This window comes from Micromys minutus, assembly GCF_963924665.1.
Source record: "Micromys minutus genome assembly, chromosome: 4".
Classification (NCBI taxonomy): Eukaryota; Metazoa; Chordata; class Mammalia; order Rodentia; family Muridae; genus Micromys; species Micromys minutus.
The window spans coordinates 28,966,318-28,988,412 of NC_137973.1; the positions used below are offsets into that span (position 1 = coordinate 28,966,318).

At 42.6% G+C, this 22,095-nt stretch overlaps 1 protein-coding gene across 1 annotated transcript; it reads left to right on the forward strand.

Annotated features, from left to right (window-relative positions):
• Positions 1–11,517: 11,517 nt before the first annotated feature.
• S100A11 (S100 calcium binding protein A11) lies at positions 11,518–16,049 on the forward strand. Its single transcript, XM_080916123.1, has 3 exons — positions 11,518–11,574; positions 14,301–14,446; positions 15,672–16,049. The coding sequence occupies exons 2-3, from the start codon at positions 14,306–14,308 to the stop codon at positions 15,825–15,827; spliced, it is 297 nt and encodes a 98-aa protein (XP_080772249.1). The 5' UTR covers positions 11,518–11,574; positions 14,301–14,305; the 3' UTR covers positions 15,828–16,049.
• Positions 16,050–22,095: the final 6,046 nt, after the last annotated feature.

Sequence of the window (22,095 nt, forward strand, 5' to 3'; positions counted from 1 at the left end):
TTATCGTTTTGTATTTTTTGTTCACCAGGAGATCTTGGTGCTGAGCCTGAGTGTTCACTAGATGCTTTCTTCCTAACAGAGAATGCTTCTGGAGAGAAAAGTGATACAAAAAGGGTGCAATTTTTTTTTTACTTTATATTGTGTAATGTGAATTTCACAATATAAGATAAAAATAAAATAAAAGACACCATCTACTAGAGCTTTGCAGTATCCATTCGACCCAAACAAACGGTCTCAGCCAATTAAAGGAATTTTGTCTCTTTGGGTGCTGATTGGTTCAGGGATAGGCAACCCTATGCCATCTGGGGCAGTGTCTCTGAAAACAAAACGTTATACTGTGCGTTTCTGGAGGCTGAGAAGGCCGAGGTAAAAGATGCTGACAGCCAAAGTGCCTCTGGGGGCCTGTTTGCTGGGTCACAATTAGAAGCTTCCAGTTGTCTTCTGTGTGGTGAAAGAAATGAAGAGAGGCCTGCTCCAGGCTTCTGGGAAAGAGAAGAAGTCTTCCCTGCTGAATGTGCATAAAATAATAACTCTTCCTGAAATAACCCTGCTACTAGTGGCCACTCAGTGATTATAGAGGTAACAGACCAGAGGATGAAGTACAGATGTCATCACTACATCTAAGATCCTCAGAGCCTACCTGACTTTTCTGGAGTTAATAGATAATATTTCAGTAATTTTTAAGGGGCTAGGGAGATGGCTCAGTGGTTAAGAGCACTGGCTGTTTTTCCAGAGGACATGGATTCAATTCTCAACACCCACATAGCAGCTCACAACCATCTGTAACTTCAGTTCCAGCAGATTCAATGCCCTCTTCTGGCCTCTGAAGAAACCAGACAAGCCTGTGGTGCACAGACATACATACAGGCAAAACACCCACATGCACAAAAAGGAATAAAATATATGTTTTAAAAATCATGTTTAATTCAGCTTGAGACAAGTTTCTGTGACTTCCTGAAGTGGAAATGTAAGGGTTCTTTGGAAAGCTGGCTGTTTTGAATGGTGTTTTGATGAGGCAAATCTGTGCAGTGTTTTACTGAAGTGGGCAACACTGCTGGTTCATGTTTGCTACCCCAACTCTACCAAACTGCACTTCTGGTGTTTCCGTGAGGTGTTTACGGGCAGACTGAGATGGCTGCTAAGCTATGAACTGAAACTGCTGATTTCCAGACAACAGAGAGAAGTTGCTCCTAAGAACCGTCCTAAACCGGCCCAGTTCCCCCTTATCCTTTCTTTCCACTATCTCTGGATAGGTGCTGGGCTAAAAGGGAAGTTAAAGCATTTAAGAGCCATCGTTAAAAGTAGGTTTTGAAATAATTAAAGTAACAACTTCCACCACGAGTCCTTCAGTAGTTCTTTCTGAAGACAAGGAAATGCCGGGCTAGCCTGAATACCCCTAAGTGCCTCTAACCATGTCAGGAGAGGATTAGTGCAGAAGAGATGAAACCAGGGGCCGAGAATGTTAACTAATTTCTTTGTCCCATATCCAAAATTGAAGGACTTTGCCCTCTAGAAGGCGAATAGTGCCTTTTAGACTCCAGAGTCTGTCCTGAAGGAGGTGACGGCTTAACTAGAAAAGACAGTGTCTCCGGGCACAAGCCAAGTACACATAAAGGGGCGCATACAAACAATAAAACAACAAAACAACAACAAAACCCAGTTTCCACACTTGGAGGATGTAAAAGGAATTAATTTAATTTAATTAAATTAATTAATTTAAGCATTTTAAAGACTCACAGTCCAGGCATTTTCTGACAAGCTGTAAACCTAGATTGGGCAGGTTTCAAAGCTACTCTAGTTTGTATCCCAACCAAATGTTCCTTGCTGTTGGCTGTTTCTCCTGGCCAAGTGCTCATGGTCCATCTGCTCTCCTGGCTGCCTCCTCCAGTCTCCGTGTCCTTTCTTCTTCTCCCTTTCGTCTATCCTGAGACCCCCTCACTCGGTACTTGAATCCCACCTTTCTCCCTCTACTGCTCAATCACAGGCTCCAGCCTTTTGTCGGCCAGTTAAATTGGGGACAATGGTTTACATGTATGTGGTGTATGTGAGGGTTTGCTAGTGGGCAGCAACCAGATCTTGGGAGCCAGTATTTAGCCCACTACAGACAGTGAAAGCTTCAGAGAATAGGTGATTTTGTTATTGTTAGGTTTTTGTTTTTAAAGTCACATGGATGTATGTGGTTAGGTGAGTAGGTAGGTATATATGTATTTATTTAGGGAAATGCTTGACTGTGTCATGGTGTGGAGGTCAGAGGACAACTTGTGAGATTATTTCATTCTCCCCATCCATCGGGATCCTGGAAATTGAACTTCTTGGCAGCTTCACTTGCTGAGCCATCTCACCAACCTGAGTCATTAAGTACTGTGTTAGCATCTTAATGCTGTAACAAATGCCCTAGAAAGAGTTGTTTGGGATGTTTTGAAGATTTCAGTCCTTGGATTCTATGGAAAGGTAGCACAGCACAACAGAGCAGCTACTCAGCTCATGACCAGGACACACACACACACACACACACACACTCACCCCATTTGCACACATTCACATCTATATACAAAACATATACACACACCACATATATAAATATATACAAATACACACATACATATATACATATGCACACATATTATACATACCACACATACTAACATACAGCCCCTCACCCACACATATATAGACATATGCACAAAAACACCACACAAACACACACACACACACACACACACACACACACACACACACATTAACATTTCTTTAGAAACCTTCTGCTAGGAGAGGAAATAGTTGAAGTCCTGAGGGTATCCAGAAGGGGAACTTGTCTCCAGGACAAAGATTTACAGCTGTCAGATGATCTTGCAGGAGAGAGACTTAGCAGAGACAGAGCAGTGGTAGACGGGAAAATCACACACCGTTAGTTGTACATATCTGTTGCTTTCTATTTAAGCCCCGTATTGTAAGAAATGGTTTTGTTTTCTATTAAAGGTGGCCAGCCTCTAATATTTTATAAACAGCCCATCTTGTGAAATTCTTGTGTATGGGCATGTTTGTCTGTACAGCCCCAAGTCTGGACTCTTCCCCTTTGCACCAGCTGGGAATTAGTTCATAGCATCATTGTGAGGTCAAACTCTTGCTGGTTGGGTAAGACTGAGTAGGACTGAAAACAAGGTGAACCTCCTGAAGTGGTGTGCTTGCAGCCCTGCCTTGGGTTGTATTCTTGGTGGACCCATTTTTCAAAAAGAAATCACCTCGATGGGTTATTTTTATGTTGGTGTATTTATTTATTTATTTATTTTTTGTGCCACACTAAATATATTCTTTTCTAACACCATCAGGTCAGGACCCTCAAAGATGGGCTTGGGGGAGTCACTATCTCTTTGTCGGTCTTCCTAATGTGTCTACATTGAATAAATTTCCTTTCTCCGTTTTTCATTTTTATTTTGGATCCCTGCCAACAGGTAGGCAAACCTGGTTCACTGAGGGTACAGACTGCAAGCTGTAACTCCATTAACAATTGTTGACTGAAAAACAGTGGTAGCTGGTTCTTAGCAGTGAAAAGTCGCTGGGAAATCAACCCTGCCTACGGGTAGCAAAAGTTCAAAAAAAATAGTTGGAATTAGACCACAAAGGAATTTGAACTCCAAGATAAAGAAACTGGATCTTAAAAAGTAATTAAACTGGGCTGAAGAGATGGTTTAGTGGTTAAGAGCACTGGCTACTTGGACCCAGGTTCAAATCCTACCCCCCACATGGCAGTTCACAATTCTCTCTAATTCCAGGTCCAGAGGATCTGACACCCTCACACAGACAGACATGAAGGCAGAACACCAATGTAAATAAAATTTTAAAAAATAAACAATATATAGACCCTCTGAGAATAATTCACTAACATTTCCAGGCCACAATGGAGTGGACATGTGTCTTTTATGTCCTTGGAGTACATGTATGTCACAACTTCCAGAGGCTCATTGTGAAAGAGAAAAATGTCTCAACTCTGCCAACAGCAGTAGAAAAGCTAACAGCAAGTCACGGCCTCTAACTGTCAGCAGGGAAGAGGTCTGGAAGAGCGTGAAGGAATGTAACTTGAAGGAATGTAAATATACAAGCAGCAGAGGCAGCGCAAGGCTCTCGCCAGCTGTAGACATGAGAGCAGGAAAAAGTCTAGAAGACCAACAATAAAGACACACCCTAAGTCTACAAAGTGACTTACAAAGGACACATTCATTTAACCCACAGAGAAATTTTATAAGCAGTAATCAACATTTGCATAACACTACCCCATATAAAGAGCTCTTTTTAGGCTTATTATCTCCTTATTTATTACTTCTATTTTAAACAGGAAAGCCTAATGCTCCGAACTAAAGAACAGCTGCAACCCACTTAGACCTTTGCTTGCCTTTTGTACCTTGTTCATTTACGACAGTGACATCAGAGACCTAAAGTCTTTCCTCAGCCACTGGGAAGCAGCTATACATTAAGAGGGAATTTTAGCAGTTCTCCCCATATAGTTCTAGTAAAGTTCTAGCTGAGGAGAGAGCCCCATCCTGAAGACTGGGGCAACTTCTCCTGATTCAGGTGGCACAGTTTTTTGGTGTGTAAACACAGGGTTTCTCTGTGTAAACACCCTGGCTGTTCAGGATTCACTCCATCGACTAGGCTGGCCTTGAACTCATGGAGATCTGCCTGCTTCTGCCTCCCAAATCTGGGATCAAAAGTATACAGCACCACACTCTACAACACAGTTTTAAAAATAAGTTTATTCTGGTAGCATTAACTAGATTATAAGAGCATCATTCAAGACAGAAATAATGATGTTTCAAACTTTTTGCGTACTCTGAATCCTACCTATTCAATATGTACTTGCTAAATAACTTGATGAATAAAGGAACATAAATTTAAGACCCTTTGAAGTATCTTGAGAGTCTTTAAAAGAAAAACAAGAAGAACCAAACAATTATTGGGGCAGAGGGTTATTTAACATTGTTGTAAGTTCTAAGTGGTACAGAATTAAATGAGACAGAATTCTACACTGGAAGCCTACATTCCGCTCAACCCCGTGAACAACCATCCCATCTTCCCTTGTACAACTTGCACAAAGATGAGCAAAACAGATCTCTGGTTTCAAGGGGCTCAAGTGATAGTTGAAAAGTTAAAGCATCAATATTAGTTGTATAAACACATAGCAGAATGTTATAAATTCTTTTTCCAAAACCTTTTAAAAATAGTTTCGGTTACAAAGGAGAGGCCATACTGATCAACATAATGGGAGAGATCGATTGAAGGAACCACTGCATACTCCTGGAGTAAACTAAAGCAGATCTGCCCACAAGGGAGGAACTCAAGTAACTGCAGAGATGATGATTTAGATAAGAACCAAGAGTTCCATTTGATTAAACCATCAATACCTCAATAAAAATGGCAGGTGACATTTTGGCAGCCTCAGCACCAAACTATGAATGGCACACACCAGGGCCCTCAGCACTGGAGCCGGCACACAGGTTCACAGCCATTTGTGCAGACTCCCCACTCAAGTCTCTCTCTCCCAGCTCCTGACTCCTTCATGCTCATTCCATCTGACACTCAAAGCTATGTCTGAAATGTAACACGGGCTCTACCTACAGAACAACAAACTTAGTGTGGCACTGGTTCTACAGTGACAAACATGGTGCCTTCCAAAATAGAAAACTAAGGAAGAGATTGGGTCTCGCCAGTAGCTTCTCACATCCCTAACCCTACCCTTCTTGTCTACTTGGCTTTGATCTCATGGACACTTCCTGCTTACCCAGTGTACCTCCATACCCTTCCTTCCTTTTGAATCCCTTTCTCATTTACCTCTTCCATACCTTCAACCCCTTGTCCTTCTGTACACTCCTAACTAAATCCCTTCTGCAAACTTCTGTCTTGGATACAGAGACTAGACTACTAAATACTACTGGAAAATGCCCTACAACCACACAGTCGTGGTACCATGCAGATTTATAATTCACCATGGAATTCTAGCTTCATCTCTTTGTTTTTACACCACTCAGCCTTTCTAGTTCTTTTGCCTTTGTTTTACCTGAAGCCTGTCTCCTCGAGTCCCTTCTCTTAACTGTGCCCACTGTGTCAGTATATAGTGTCTTCTCACAGAGGTCCCCATCTCTGCTTCCAGATATCATAAAAATGTGAGCTGGAAGATGCCTCTGGACAACACTTCCAAACCTCTGGTACCCAGCTCTCCTTTTCTACCCGGAGGGTAATCCCAGATACTCCCAACTCCTCTAGGACCTTACTCATCAGTTATTTCTTCTTGTCCCTAAGTAATTGCACTATTTATTGGGAGGGCTTTTCAAGACAGAATTTCTCTGTGTAGCCCTGGCTGTCCTGGAACGCAATCTGTAGACCAAGCTGGCCTCGAACACACAGAGATCTGCCTGTGGGATTAAAGTGCTGGGATTAAGTGCACGTGCTACCACTGTGATCACTTTTAACTAGTAAGCCATCTTTTCAGCTATTCATATTAAGTCTTTAAATTTGCACATTGTCCTCGATTCTTTCTGCTTCTTCCTCCCTCCTTCTCTCACCTTCAAAGAGCACATGAACGCTTCACACTTTCCACCCCCGCTGTTTCCTCAGTCCACTGCCATCTGCCTTTCTTATACTATACCGCATCTGCTTCATCAAAGGCCTCTAACGATATAATTGTCAAGTCCAGTGGAGTTACATCATCTTGTATTGCTCTCGAGCTCTGTGTAGTCTTTTACCTTGTAACCCCCTTTCAGTGCGTTTGGTGACACCAGCAAGGTTGCCTTCTATTCCCCAATCATTTCTCTTCTTACCTCTATATCAGAACCTTTCCCCACTTGCTCCTTAGCTGCTGTTGATTCACCTGTAGTAAGCTAGAAGGCACACCTTTAGAACAGAACATGCTCTGGCCTTGCTAATCACCATCACCTCAGTGCTTAGGCAGCTTCTACACACAGAACTGCTGAATGTTGGAAACACTATGGTCATCAGGGCAGCATCTCCGCCCTTCCTCCAGAGAGGCAGACAATTATGTGACTAGAAGATGACGACAAAGTATAGCAGGAATGCTGATGCCAGGAGCCATGGAGAATGAGCTGGGTGGGGACATCCCTAAGTCTGTCAACACTAATTGTCCTGCTGGTCTCAGCTTCAAATGGAACTGTGATCTTATCCATCCCATCCCCAAATGTTAAACACTCTGTATTGTCCCACCACTATGCCTAGCTACCAAGCTGAATACCCAGCAGAATCCTCAACTCCTCCCTCTGTCTAACACACATCCAAACAACAGCCAAGTGGCTTAGTTTGGTTTCCATTGCTGTGATAAACATTATGACCAATAGCAACTTTGAGGAAAGGATTTATTTTAGCTTACAGTCCATTATGAAGGAAAGTCAGAGCAGGAACTTAAGAAGCTGAAGAAGAACCCATGGAAGATCTTTTCTTACTGACTTGTTTCTCCTGGCTTGCTCAGTTTACACCATTACATACCCCATGGATGGTGGAACATCGGCTTCCCGGTGATGGCACCACCCACGGTAGGCTGAGTCCTTCCACTTCAATCATCAATCAAGAAAATACCCTGCAGGCTGGCCTATAGGCCAGTTTGATGGGTAGTCAGCATACAGTATGCTTGCACAGCTGAATTGCCTTTCCAGTGTTCAGCAGTTCCTTGTTTCCATCACCACAGCCATTAACTTTGATGATCACAATGTCCTACAATGTTTTTAGCCTCTAGTCTGTCTTCTCTCGTACATTGTCTATACTTACAAGAGTAAAAGAAAGATTATCTCACTAGCCTGCTTAAAAGCCTTCTTAGGTTAAAATCCAAATGTCTAGACACAGCATTTAATGACCCGCCTCTGCTTTATGATCACTCTCACCTCGTCCCTGGATGTCAACGTACTACTAAAGCACCAGCACCTACTGGTAACACACAGTGTGTCCCATTTCTCTTCATCATGGCACTCCAGTTATTAAAACTTCTTCTGGATGTGGCCAGGCAGTGGTGGCACATGTCTTTAATCCCAGGAAGCAAAGGTAGGCAGAGTCATGTTCAAGGCCAGCCTGGTCTATGGAGTAAGTCCTAGGATAGCCAAGGCTACACAGAGAACACCTGTCTCAGCAAAACAAGCAAACGAAAAGCAAAACTCAAACAACTTCCTCTAAATGCATTTATGAAATCCTTAAGCTTTCTACAGGAATAACTCTTAGTTCTTCTGCTTCTGTTTGTATAGACAAGAGGAGACAAGTCGGTCAGTGTAGCCAATATATCACAAGCACAGAGAGTTGAACCTAGTCTAAGGACCATAGTCTGCAGTTCTAAAATGTTCCTGTGAGACCTGACCTCACCTTATTTCACCGTGGTACCCAACAACTGGCAACTTCTCACCTACTTCTGAATGCCCAAGTCAAAATTCACTCTTTCTATGACACTCTACTTACTCCCCCGGAGTTGATTACTCACTTCCTTCCCAAAAATGCTGTGGTAGCTGGTCATAATCCTGCCAGTACATTTGTCACACTCTTATGTGCACTCAGTCCACACAGAGCCAGGTTGCATATGACAATTACCCTGGACTGTGGAAATTCCCACATTCATTTCCTGATCCGTCTTGTCATTCACCGTTACCTCATTCTTGTTACCAGTTTAACTGTTTAACTGTGCACACACACACAAACACACACACACACACCCTTTAGCCCTTTTGATTGATTCATTGTTTGCCAACTTTGCCAAACTTCCTCTTTTCAAAAAGCTTGGTCTGAACCTAGCACTAGGCCCCATTAGCCTGCCCTGGAACAGCTCCCTCCCTCTCTTCCTTCCTTCCTTCCTTCCTTCCTTCCTTCCTTCCTTCCTTTCTTCCAGATTTATTTATTTACTATATATAAGTAGCCGTCTTCAGACACACCAGGAGAGGGCATCAGATCTCATTCCGATGGTCATGAGCTACCATGTGGGTGCAATCAGTGCTCTTAACCACCAAGCCATCTCTCCAGCCCCCACAGGAGCCTTCTTTATTTTCAGTTCCCAGTTGACTTTTTTCTTCTCTCTGCTTCAGGCCTTTTCCAAATCTCACAGCCTCCATTTACTCTTGGGGTCTTGTTCATATTGCCCTGACCTTCTAGCTCTCTCTATGCCTTAGTTCTTCTAACTGCCAAATTCTGTATGTGTTTCTAATTCCAGCTTCCAAGAATAGAGGCCCGCTGTGTCCCAGCTCATCTTATCATGAAGCCTTTACTACTGCCATCTTATGCACTGGCAGGCCTTGAGTACAATCTGCTATGACAATGGACACATGGTCAAATCATGCAAACCTTGTCACTGAGTCTGCCCCTTTTGCAGAGGCTGTAAGTGATTTTCCCTTTAAAGAAATTATGCTGTGGACATGTCTATGATTAGGGTACAGAGTAACTTAGACTAATGTCTCTTTAATAATTTTGGGTTTTTGGGTTTTTTTTTTGTCTTTTTTTTTTTGAGAATCTGATGAAAGCTTCAGGTCTTCGTGGAAAAGCATTCTTTTATGCAGAAAACTTCACACATAACCTTAAGATCTTAAATAATACTAGTGCTGTCGACTAAGCCCCAGCTACATTTGTGTGAAGGGTGTTCATAAAGTCCCCGAAAGGCAGGCTGTATCTGTAGGTTCTCGGACAGAATTCAAGGAATAAGTTGACATTTTAGTTTAATCATTAAGGCTGAACAGGTTATTCAGGGACACAAAGAGGCTAAGAAATTTAGATTTTTAAAAATTATTTATTTTGTTATTAATCACTGGGGGAGTGGCACTCACCATAACACACATGTGGAGGTCAAAGGCCAATTGTAGAAATTGGTTCTCTTATTTTATTATTTGAGTACCAGGGATCAAATTCAGGTTATTGGGCTTGGAGGATGCACCCTTATCCTTTGAGCCATCTCTCTGTCCCCAGCAGTTTGGTTTGGTATAAAAGTATTAGTAAGTCACTTTGTTTCTTTTATTGTGTGATGTTTTGTTTTGAAGTAAGCAGTTAATCAGAATTGTATATCTGAAAAATGTGGTTTTATTGATTAAATATGTTTTTTTATTGGAGGGCAAGGGTCCAGATACAAAAATCAATGAAAAAAGGGAGTGGGGATGTAAACTAGATTAGTGGGGGTGTGGAGGAGGAAGGATTCAAGCACAGTAAAGCTGAAATTCCAAGGTTCTTAATTAAAAAAAAAAAAAGACATTAAAAAAAAACGTGATGCTAATATTTTCAAATAAGGAAAATGGAGAAATAGCCACATCACTGGCAGAAATGGAAAGGGGTGGATCTGATTATTTATTGATTAGAAACATAAGTGTGTTTGCTTTGGTTTGGATTTTAGTTTTCCTGCTAGACAAGATCCTACTACATAACTCAAGCCGGTCTGGAATTGACTGTGTAGCCCACAGGCTGGCCTCAAACTTGCAGTCGTTTTCCTGGCGCAGCCTTGCACATGCTGAGATTACAGGCAAGGGCCACCGTGTCTGACTTCAAGGGTTCCTAAAGAAGTGACAGGAACTGTGTGTCTAAAGTAACGATGACGATGACGTTGGAGATGAGGATCTGGTCTTTCGCACCTAGGAGTCAATAGCAAAAGCTGTGAGCAGATACCAGGAAATACACACACAATGACCTTTGACCTTTTCACAGCTACTCTGGAGCTTCTTGGGGTCCCCTCAAGGGCATCGCTCTGTGTGATATCCTAAAAGACATTTTTGTGTGCCTTTACCAAACAATAAAGGCATCGTGGCTTGTTTATAGATGAGGAAATGGAAGCTCAGAGGAACCAGGGGGTCTTGCCAAAAGTACTGCAATGGTGTTACGGACCTAGGACTAGAAACTGCTTCATACAGTCCTCAACTTTACTGAAACACAGACAGGAAAAAGCCTCACTTGCACGGGGCAATGTTCAGCTGCAATTGTTTTCTTAGCTGTCATTCTAAAACTTGAGGGCAGGGGGAAAATGATCCCTAAACAATAATCACCAATATTCTGTTGGCAACAATCACTGCCGTTACGTATCTAAGTAGTGCACACCTACAATCTAGCACTTGGGATGCTGGGGTAGGAGGGTCCTAAGTTTGAGGCTTGCATGTGCTACATAGAAAGTCAAAGTAATCCTCAGCTGCGTGGAAATACTATGCGTCAGAAAAATTTAAAAATGACCACTGTTTATTAAATATCTTCAGTGTAGCAGAACAGACAGCCCCCAGCTCCCGGGGACCTTCTTGATGAGCAAGACCCACACTCTTTTTAAAGGGACCTTTCTGCTTGTCTGACCTGAACTACAAATGGGCCCATGCACGGGAAAGAGGTAGGGGCATGGGCCGACTTTCCCCAAAACCAAAAAATTTTGAGACTGCCTGGAGAGAGGGACAGGGAGACCTGTTTAGTCCCACGGTGAGCTAGCTCAGAGTCTAGAGCTCCGACGTGGGGACAGGCCCAGGCTTGCGAGGGGCGGGCGCAGGCTGAGTCAGGCTGAGGGGCGGGACCCCTACCCGGGCTGCCACTCCCGTCCCAGCCACCGTCAGCCGCAGTCGCAGCCGGGCCTCGCTCCTCAACTTGGTAAGCAGAACTTTTGAACTTTTTAGATTTTCCCCCCTTCTTTTCAATGAAAACAACAAAGGGCTGAGAATGCTCTTGGCTGGGTGTATCCTGGACTAATGTGTGGACGTGGCAGAAAATAGTTCGGGAAGACCAAACAGTGTGGGAGGCAATTAGAGAAGAGTGGAGGGCACGGTGAATCCCTAAAATTACCCCCTAATGACAGCCTGGGGGAAGAAAGGGGGAATCTTTTGTTCTCCCAGGCAAGATAAGGTCTAGGGCTGGGTGTGGCCGCCTGACTAGCCGGAGCCGGGGCTGGGTGAGGCTGGAGTGCTCCAGGCTGTGCGCCCCTGAACCCAGTCAGCGGTGGGGACCTCGGCCGAAGCCACCAACTCAGAGAAGGCCAGGAAACCTGCCAAAGAACTGCAGACTGGTGGGAATTTGGGGCGGTGTCGCTAGGTGCTCCTGAAGACCAGAAAGGAAGCAGTCAGCGCCCTAGCCTTCGGAGTTCTGGGGGGACCTCACTGCGGGAAGCCGCAGGCAAAGAGCCAGTGCACATAGAGAGACAGAAATCGGAGCCTGTTGCAGCCGTTGGAACAGCCAACAAGAATGTGGGAGGAGGCCAGTCCCTCCCAGCCCGCTCCTTTCCTCTCTCCCTTACTTCACTCCCTGCCTTCTTTTGAGCCACTCCCTGCACCGCCTGCCCGGCTTCTACCTGCTATTTCTGTTCCCCTTGTTTTTTAACGATGTTTCCACCAATTCACAGCGCACCCCCACCCCAAGTCTACCACTTCCTTTGTCTCTTCAAAGAGGATCAGCAAACTTTGAAGGCCCAGTGAGTTTCTGCCCTATATTAGTTCCCAAACTAGTCATAGATTTTATGTTTTTAAATGATTGGAAGACAGTCAAAAGAAAAATGATCCCTTGTGATACATGAAAATGATATGAAAATCAAATGTATAAAGTTTATAGGCACCGCCACACCCTTTTCCTTTATGTATTGTCACCCTTGCTGCCTGACTATGGCAAGAATGACAAGATCCTGTGGAGCATAAAGAGCTAAAAGTACCCACAGCTGTCCCTTTGTTACAAACGACAGCCGCACAAAGCTTGCAGACCCTGCTTTGGTGTGTCTTTCTTCACTTCCTACGGATTCTTTCCTTCTGCTTTCCGACACATAGGGTACCCAGGGCCCAGCAGCAACAGGCTGTGAGTTGGAGGGAGATGAATGAGACCCGAACACTCGAAGGAAAAGCTTTGGTGCTGGTTGAGAACGAGATAATAGTTGGCATGGTCATTTCACATATTTCTGTCAATGGGAGGCTTTCCTGTAACGCTGGATGTTGAGGGTACATTCTAAAAAGAATTTCGCTGCTAGCTTTTGTCTTCTTAGCATGTCACTGCACAGCCTGAAAGTTTCCAACTTTTATAACCTGAAAGCCTGTCTTAGAGAGCAATAAAAAACGAAGTACCAAGTTCCATTTGTTAACATACAGACAAACCATAGTTAACATCAAGGAAGAAAGATTCAGGGTGTGGTTGGCCAAGACTAGGAAATCCTGCAGTTGTGCTTTTACCCACCAGGGGGAGCACAACAGCTCAATTCTACGTTCTGGGCCCAAATCTCAAGTTGAATGACTCAACAGAGTAGAATTTCCTTTAGGGATTCTGCTACGAGTAAAGCAGGGTCTGGCATGGAACTTAAATAATGCTCTTCCTGGGAAAACCACAGCTTTGGTTTAACTCTGTATTAAGAAATCCCAGCCTCCATTTCTTTGGAAGTGAGTGGCACTTGGATGAAACAAAGGCGGAAGTCTGCAGAAAGGAACCTGGTAGCCGAGCGCCTAGGGGTGATGATACTCTGCTAGTTGTTCTCTCTTAGTCCTGCACAAATGAAATTAGTGACGTCTAGCTGTCTGCTTTACACACACTTAAATCTATAGTTTCACTAGGTAACCAGTTAACCCAAACTCTTGATCCTCCAAGGGTATATGCACCCCACATCTTACTGAATATACTCTCGAACATCTAAAATGTCCTCTCTCACTCCCAGTGCATGATTACAGATGTGCAATTCATTTTCCTCACAAGTATTACTTTAACGGTATCTCATTCATCACAGTAGCCTCTCCACGCTCCTGTGACACAGGCCACTGTAATCTCCTTCCAAAGTTCACATATGTTTTCCCTTCTCTGAGTCATCTAGTATTTCTAAGCACTTGGAATTCTGTGTGGAATATCTTACTGTACACACCAGAGCTATGACAAAGACGTTCACAGAATGTCACTTTCTATGGTGTATTCACCTCTCTGGCCCCTGATAAATGAATAAGACTTTAAGAAACTGCTTCAACCAAAAAATGAGGCACCGTGATCCTCTGGCATACTCTATTCTCTAGCCTTTCTAATTCTCAAAATATTTTATATTAGGATAAAGAAGATACAATTTGAATCATAATTCAAAATAAGAAAAAGAGAATAGGAGCAAATTAAAATAAAGAAAAAATCATATACAGCGATTAGACCAATATTTACATTACATGTAAATGGCTCAAAACTAAATACTACATGATTCTATACACTAGAAAAAATTAGATATAAGCATACATGTATATTTAAATCAAGAAAATGGAATAAAAAGACATACATCGTTAACACTCAACCCAAGTGAACTATGCTTATTAGGTAAAGTAGTTCTCAAAATGTTTTTAACTTGAGCCCTGCACTGTGTTTTTATTCTTCAAAAGGAAAAATGCCTACAGAGACTGAGAGATGCATCGAGTCCCTGATTGCTGTTTTCCAAAAGTACAGTGGGAAGGATGGAAACAGCTGTCAACTCTCCAAAACTGAGTTTCTTTCCTTCATGAACACGGAGCTGGCCGCCTTCACAAAGGTACCTGTCCCAGTCCCCATACCCTGACAGAATGGCCTTGCATGAAAGATCCTTACTCCAAGCCACGGGGTCCATGTCCCTCATCAACAATGATGGAAACAAAGTTCTATATATTACTATTAATGTTACCACTCACATGGTTGTACCAAATATCCTACTCACTTGAAATGTGGCTTAATGACATTCTAAATCAATCTAAATGTAGAGAGTGGCTTTGTGTGTGTGCATGCGCATGCGTGTGTGTGTGTGTGTGTGTGTGTGTGTGTGTGTGTGTGTGTGTGTGTGTGATAGGATGTTTAATCCTGTTTCTAGTTAGGGTGTGGCTCACATGCCTTTAATCCCCTGAGAAGAGAGAGGAAAAGGAAGCTACTTAAAGGAGAGGCAGACAGTATAGGGGAAGGGAGTACAGTACAGGAATTCTGTAGTTTGTGGAGACAGTGCCGTAGACTTGAAAGAGAGAGAGAATAGAGTAACAGAGATGGAGAAGGAGGCAGTTTAGCTCGGATAATTGTGCTGAAACAGGTTGCCAGAGAGAACAAGCCGGACACAGGTAAAGACAGAACAAGAGAATGAGAAGAAGCCAGAAGATTGCTAGAGTTAATTTGATGCCACACAGAGCAATTCAGAGGCTGAGAGAAAAGCCAAGTTGAATAAGTCAACTGGGAGAGGAGCTTGAGCCAGAGGAGCTGAGTTTAGCAGCCAGCTAGAATTCAGAAAGAGCCACAAAGGGTGAACTTGTTAAGCAGCAAGTCCCAGAGACCGAAAACATTCTAGGCCTAGATTAGATAGTGTGGAGGATAGAAGCTTCCAGAACAAGGCCTAAGTTAGCAAGCTGAATCATTTAAGATGACAATTACATCAGGCAGATAAAAGTTACCTGTGTGTGTGTGTGTGTGTGTGTGTGTGTGTGTGTGTGTGTGTGTGTGACATAGATGGGTGGAGGATGAAGCTTCTTAGGCAGGACCTGTAACTTCCTATCTCACTTCCATGTGGTTTACATGTGGGAGTTGCATACAACACTTTTCCAAAGTTGAATAACACTTAATGTCACAGAAAGAACAGAGGACAAGGAGCACAGAAGTCAGGGTTTGTGTCCAGGTCTGCTGCTAAAGCAGGTCATTATCAATAACCCCTCTCCTGGACTTCATGCACCAGTGACAACAAGATGTGGCAACATGATCAGTACTGAGAAAAGTGGAATATAAAGATGTCATTGTTTTTGCAGAACCAGAAGGACCCTGGTGTCCTTGACCGCATGATGAAGAAGCTGGACCTCAACAGTGATGGGCAGCTAGATTTTCAAGAGTTTCTCAACCTTATCGGCGGCTTAGCTATAGCATGCCATGAGTCCTTCCTCCGGACTTCCCAGAAGCATGTCTAACCTTCTCCATTCCCTTCCAGCCACCAAGTCCTCACCCCTCCCCCACCCACACCTGCACTGAGCCCACCACACTTACCACACATGCAGTCCACGCCGGATAGCAAAAATAAAATGGTGTCATTTTTTTTAAATGTACACAAAGAGTGAGTAGATTTGTGTAAGGGAGTGCGACATGGAAGCTGGCAGCAGAAGCTGCCCGGAAAAACAGGGAAGATGGCTCTTGGGTGTACATGAAGTCATGACCAATGAACGAGGACCCAGATTCAGCTCAGATTTCTAGGGTTGCTGCTCAAAGGCCATTTGTTGTCACAATTCTCTGATGTCTATATCATAGGTCTAACAGAGGATACAGTCAGAACGCCAAGTACCAGGAGGCAGTGGGTAGATGGGATGGGGAGCACTCGCATAGAGGCAGGGAGGGGGGGATGGAATAGGGGGATTCCAGAGGGGAAGCCAGGAAAGAGGATAACATTTGAAATGTGAGTAAGAAAAATATTCAATAAAAACTTATATATATATGTATACATATACACACACAATTATTATTATATTAAAAAAACTGCCTTTGATTTTTAGTGGGGAGGAGACCTAGAACACAGGATTCTCCCATGAGGACAGATGTCCCAGGAAACAAGGAAGCTAAATCTATTACCATGGCTGGATAGTGTGAAAGGCAAATACTGGTATATGAAAGGCAAAGGAGCAAGCATTTCGACCATGGAGAGGACAGTTCAGGTGAGGGAAGGGGAAGGGGAAGGGGTGTCAGTGTTTCATGTTTGATATGGACGTCCTCACCTGTGTCATGGCTTTAGCTGATACGAAACCATGACGAAGCAGTGTAGAGAAGGCCTGGATGATGAGGAGCGAGGCTGACACATCAGAGCAAAACGAGGAGAGTAACAGGTTGTAGCAGAACGTTGTCCTTCCCAAGAAGTTCAGCAAAAATCAGAATGTTTTGTTTCTCTTATAGTTTATAATTCACAAGTTTCTTTCTTTATGCTGAAAAATGGAATTTAATTAGTGAATACTGTAATTATATGAAGATAAAATATTAAAAAAAAAAAAATTCAGACCAGAGTATTTGTGAGGTTGTTTAGGCCAGTAAAGGTCCAAAAGGAAAGGCAGCGCTTCAGGCTAACGAGCACCATGCTTTCAGGTATGAGCATAGCTCCCGCTGAAGGACCTCCTTAATTGGGGGGCAGTATATGAACAGGGGAGGGGGCTGCAACCTGTGAAGGTCTCCATATTCCTTTGGCAGGTCCACCCTGTTTTTTAAAAAAAAAAACAAAACCCTAACATTACCTTAGCGAAGAGATGGAACAGTACCAAGCATATTAAGGCAATGCTGGTCTGTTTGCTATTCCACAAGAGATCAGCAGCTCCCTTTAAGACATCAGGATTCAGGCTGGAGAGGTGGCTCAGCGGTTAAGAGCATTGACTGTTCTTCCAGAGGTCCTGAGTTCAAATCCCAGCAACCACATGGTGGTTCATAACCATCTGGAATGGGATCTGATGGCCTCTTCTGGTGTGTCTGAAGACAGCAACAGTGTGCTCTTATACATGGAAAAAAAAAATCAGGATTCAAAGAAAGAAAGCTAATCATGGCAGAGAGGCAGGAGGGCCACAAATTAAAGGCCAGCCTGGTGTACATAAAAAGCAAACAGAACCAAAATCTACTTTTTAATATTTATTTTACTTAAGTGTGTTTAAGAATGTAAGGGTGGGTGTCCATGGGAGTCAGAAGAGTGGCCCTCCCTGGAGTTGTACTTATATGAAGTTGTAGGACACCATGAGGATGCTGGGAATCAAACTCAGGTCCTCCTACCATACTTACTCTTAACCACTGACCCATCTCTCCAACTTCCTAGAAACTGTTTTTTATGGATCAGGGAATATTGAATTAAATTACATGTAATAAGAGCAAGTGTAAAAGATTTTAAAAGATTGAGGATCAATAACAAATACACATTTAAAAAAATTTTAATTGTGTGTATGTGTACCCATTTCAACTGAGTTGGTGTGGAGGTCAGAGGGCAACTTGCAGAAAACAATTCTCTTTTTCTTCTATAATTAGCTTTCTTTCTTCTTTCCTTTCTTTCTTTCTTTTTTCTTTCTTTCTTTCTTTCTTTCTTTCCTTTTTCCTTCCTTTCTCTCTTTCTTTTTCTCTCTCCCTTTCTTTTTTCTTTCTCTCTCTCTTTCTTTCTTTTTTAAACTCATTTTAAATTATAAAAACTTCCAATAATCAAGGCTTGTAATAGAAGAGATCAGCCTAATAAAATGGAAAGTTTGCAATACATTTAAACATAATTCATACGTTACCATAAATACAATACCCAACAGTAAAAACTACCACAACAAATTCATACCCTGTAACAGCTATGAACTAGTTTCACATGCTTCTACCAAATGGCAAAAACGGCCTGCTGGATGTCGAGTACACTAGGACTTTGTGGTCTCACTCATCTGACAGGGCTGTGGCATTGGTGGCTCAACTCCAGAAGCAAAGCAAATACCAGCACATTCAAACAGTGCATCCTTTACATATCAAATCGAGAAGTAAGAAAGCAACATGGTCACACTATCAGAAAGATGGTAGGGAGTAAGGACAGCTGTGTAAAGCTTGAGGCCGAGAGGTGGTTCACTGGCTTCATTTCTTTGGCTTCTTCTCGGCTAGTGGCTACTGGAGCAGTAAGATATGAGGTTCTGGTTCATAGGTCATATAATGAACCCATCCCTGACTCTTCGAATCACCAATATTTCTCCATTCATATTCAGATATAAAGGAGTTTTAGGGATGAGCTTGGCTATGTCCTTGAGCAACATGACATGCCAGTACAAACTCCCCACCATATTTGTCTGAATAGTGTATTTGTTTGTGAGGCATGATTGCTCTGTCTGAGGGTACACAGCTGGCCTCCAGACACCTCTCAGCAGGATACCCTTTGCTGCCTTTATTAAAGCCTAAGAAAATTCTCTAAACAAATTCAAAGACCTAATGACATAGATCCACTGAAAGATATTTGTGGCTGATGAAGGTGTAGTTGAAAACACTGGAGAAAACAGACCATGAAAGTAGAGTTGGAAAGTAGACTGGTAGCACAGAGCTTTCTTCACAGCACTTAGGAGACAGAGACAGAGCTCTGTGAGTTCAAGGCCATCCTAAGCAAATTCCAGGCCAGCCAGGGCTACATATGGAATAACCCTATCTTAAAATACAAACCAAAACAAAAACCCTGAAAGAATCATTCACTTAGGTTGTTTTCAAATAAAGAGAAAAAGAGTACTAAGTACATATTGTTTGTGTTTATAAATAAATAAATGGATGTAAATGAAAATCATTATAAGTGTGACATGTCAGAAAACAAATACAGCAAATACTAGTAAATGCACAAGTTTTAAAGTTATTAGATCCCTGTATCCCTTTGACCTCTGACTTTCTTTGTCACACTTGACCAAAGGGGACATTTAAAGGCAAACTATGGATGCCAACCTCATTGTAGATAAGCACTTGTTTCTTCTTAGAATGAATAATTATCTGTCCTGTTTGAAACACTCAAGAGCTTTTGACATCTACTTCTGCATACTTCTCCAGCTTCACTTTCTGTTTTCATCAGAGTAGCTTCACCTCTCTACTAGTATTGATCCTTTTATTATTGTCAATAACCTTTCTCACAGCCCAAGTGATTTGTAAAGAACAGATTTATTTGGGCTCAGAGTTCTAGTCCAAGACCTTGGTGGCCAGATACAATAATGGTTTTCTTCAGATTCTCCAGTAGATTCCTGAGGTATTGCATGCCACCCCATATCAATAGATATGTGCACATAAGGGTGTTCACTCATGCATCAATGTACATTCATGTGTATGTGTGTGAGCATACATGTGTTCATCCTGGTTTTGTGTGTCAGTTTAACATAGGCTGGACTCATCAAAGAGAAAGGAGCCTCAGTGAAAAAATGCCTTCATGAGATCCGGCTGTAAGTCATTTTCTCAGTTAGTGATCAATGGAGGAAGACCCAGCCCACTGTGGGTGGTTGCCTGCCTAGGCTAGTAACTTTGGGTTCTATAAGAAAGGAGGCCATGGTGAACAAGTCAGTAAGCAGCATCAGCTCCTGCCTCACAGTTCCTATCTATGCTTGAGTTCCAGTCCTGACTTCCTTCAATGAAGAACCATGATCTAGAAGTGTAAACCAAATAAATCATTTCCTCCCCAACTTGGTTTTTGGTCATGATATTTCAGTGTAACAATAAAAACCTTAGTAGGACACCCCTTGTGATGGTTTAAGTGGGAAATTTTTTAAAAAATAAATCTATGTATTTAAACACTTGATCCCCAATTCATAGTGTTGTTTAGGGAGGTTGTGGAACTTTTAGGATGAGGAGTCTTGCTGAGGAAAGTTTATCATTAGGGGAAGTTTTCTTAGTCAGGGTTTTTATTCCTGCACAAAACATCATGACCAAGAAACAAGTTGGGGAGGAAAGAGTTTATTCAGCTTACACTTCCACATTGCTGTTCATCACCAAAGAAAGTCAGTACTGGAACCCAAGCAGGTCAGGAAGCAGGAGCTGATGCAGAGGCCATGGAGAGATGTTGCTTACTGGCTTGCTTTCTCTGGCTTGCTCAGTTTGCTTTCTTATAGAACCCAGGTCTACCTGCCCAGGGATGGCACTGCCTACAATGGACTGGGTCCTCCCCTCTTGATTATTAATTGAGAAACTGCCTTACAGCTGGATCTCATGGAGGCATTTTCTCAACTGAGGCTTCTTTCTCTGTGATAACACCAGCTTGTGTCAAATTGACACAAAACCAGCCAGTACAGAAGGCTTTGAAAGTTTATTAAATCACTCTAGTTTCACTTTGATTTCTCCATTTCCTGGCATGATGATACAGTGAGATCACAGAGCTTCTTGCATCAGCTGCCTACTGGCATGCTAAAGCCACCATTATAGATTCTGACCTTCTGGAACTGTCAGCCAACATGAAACCTTTTAAAGTTACTTCTGGTTATGATAGTTTATTACAGAGGTTAAAAGAATAACTGGTGCAGAAGTTAGTATGAGAAGTGGGGTATTGTGGGCTGGAGAGAGCTTAGCCATCAAAGGTTAGGCTTGAAACCCAAAATGGGGTGTTGCTTGTGAAAAATATGAGCAGTTTGTTGTTTTGACTTGTTTTGTTTTGAGGGATCTGGAAGATTTTGGTCTTCAGACTGGAAGACCCATTAAATTCCATTAGCAGAATTTAAGAGCCTAGAAGGCAGTGGTACTGAGAGTACTGAAGACTGTAGAGACCCAGCTCAAGAAATTTCAGAGAAAGCAGAGGCTGTATTATGAATTAGTTTATGTAGTATTTGGGCAAAGAATCTGGCTGCCTTCTGCCCACATCCTAAGAAATAGCCTGGGACTGAGTTTTAAAGTAGTAAATGAATTTATTTGGCAGAGAAAACTTCAAGACAGCATAACATTGTGTCTGAGGCATAGTTATTACTGATAACTCATGTGATTATATAATGAAAAAGAACAAGTGGGGCAAAAAGAAATATAAAATACACAGTTTGGAGAGAAAATGAGCACTAAGAAGCTTCACATATCTAAAGCATGTGCTAAAAGAGAGGCTGTGATTGTTAAGGAGAGGCCACTGGTTCGTGGAACACTAGGAAGAGTGTGCCCTCAGGGCAAGACTCCACTGAGCTGAGATATTTAACTTGTGAAAGGAAAAATTCAAAAGGAGTTGCTTGCTCCAGGTAAGCAATTGCTTCAGCACATGTAAGCTGGTACATTTAACATAGTCAGAGGACGTGATGGTCCAAGCTAAGTTGGCAGCCATACTTGCTCATTCATGTGACATTAGCTTTGGAGACATAAAAGTTGTGAAGAGGTCATGGATCCCTCTTCCATGGTTTTAGAGAACCATTGAGGCCAGCAATGTGTGGCAGGGTTGGAGTCCATGTGAGGCCGTAAAGGGCCACTTTGGCGGGGTTGTAAAGGTGAAGCCTTGGTTGAAGTGAAGATTCTAAGATGTTAGAGATGTCAGATCTGTAAGACATCCATCAAGGAGAGCTATATAGAATAAGGTCAAGAGAGATTACAGACAGCAAAGCTGTAGGGCACAGCAATCTAAGACCTTCAAAACTAAAGTTCCAGATGTTATTCAAAGGGTTACAGGAGCTGGTGTTTACTCTTGTTTTAGTCTTGCTTTAGCTCAGTATTCCCCACTATGCCTCTTTCCCTCCCTTTTTGACTGGAAAAGTATATTATGTGCCATTATATGTT

Coding starts and splice junctions, on each gene's coding strand:
- S100A11 (XM_080916123.1), top strand. CDS start 14,306: ATGCCTACAGAGACTGAGAGATGCATCGAGTCCCTGATTGCTGTTTTC. Junction 14,447..15,671: donor AGCTGGCCGCCTTCACAAAG/GTACCTGTCCCA, acceptor TTGTTTTTGCAG/AACCAGAAGGACCCTGGTGT.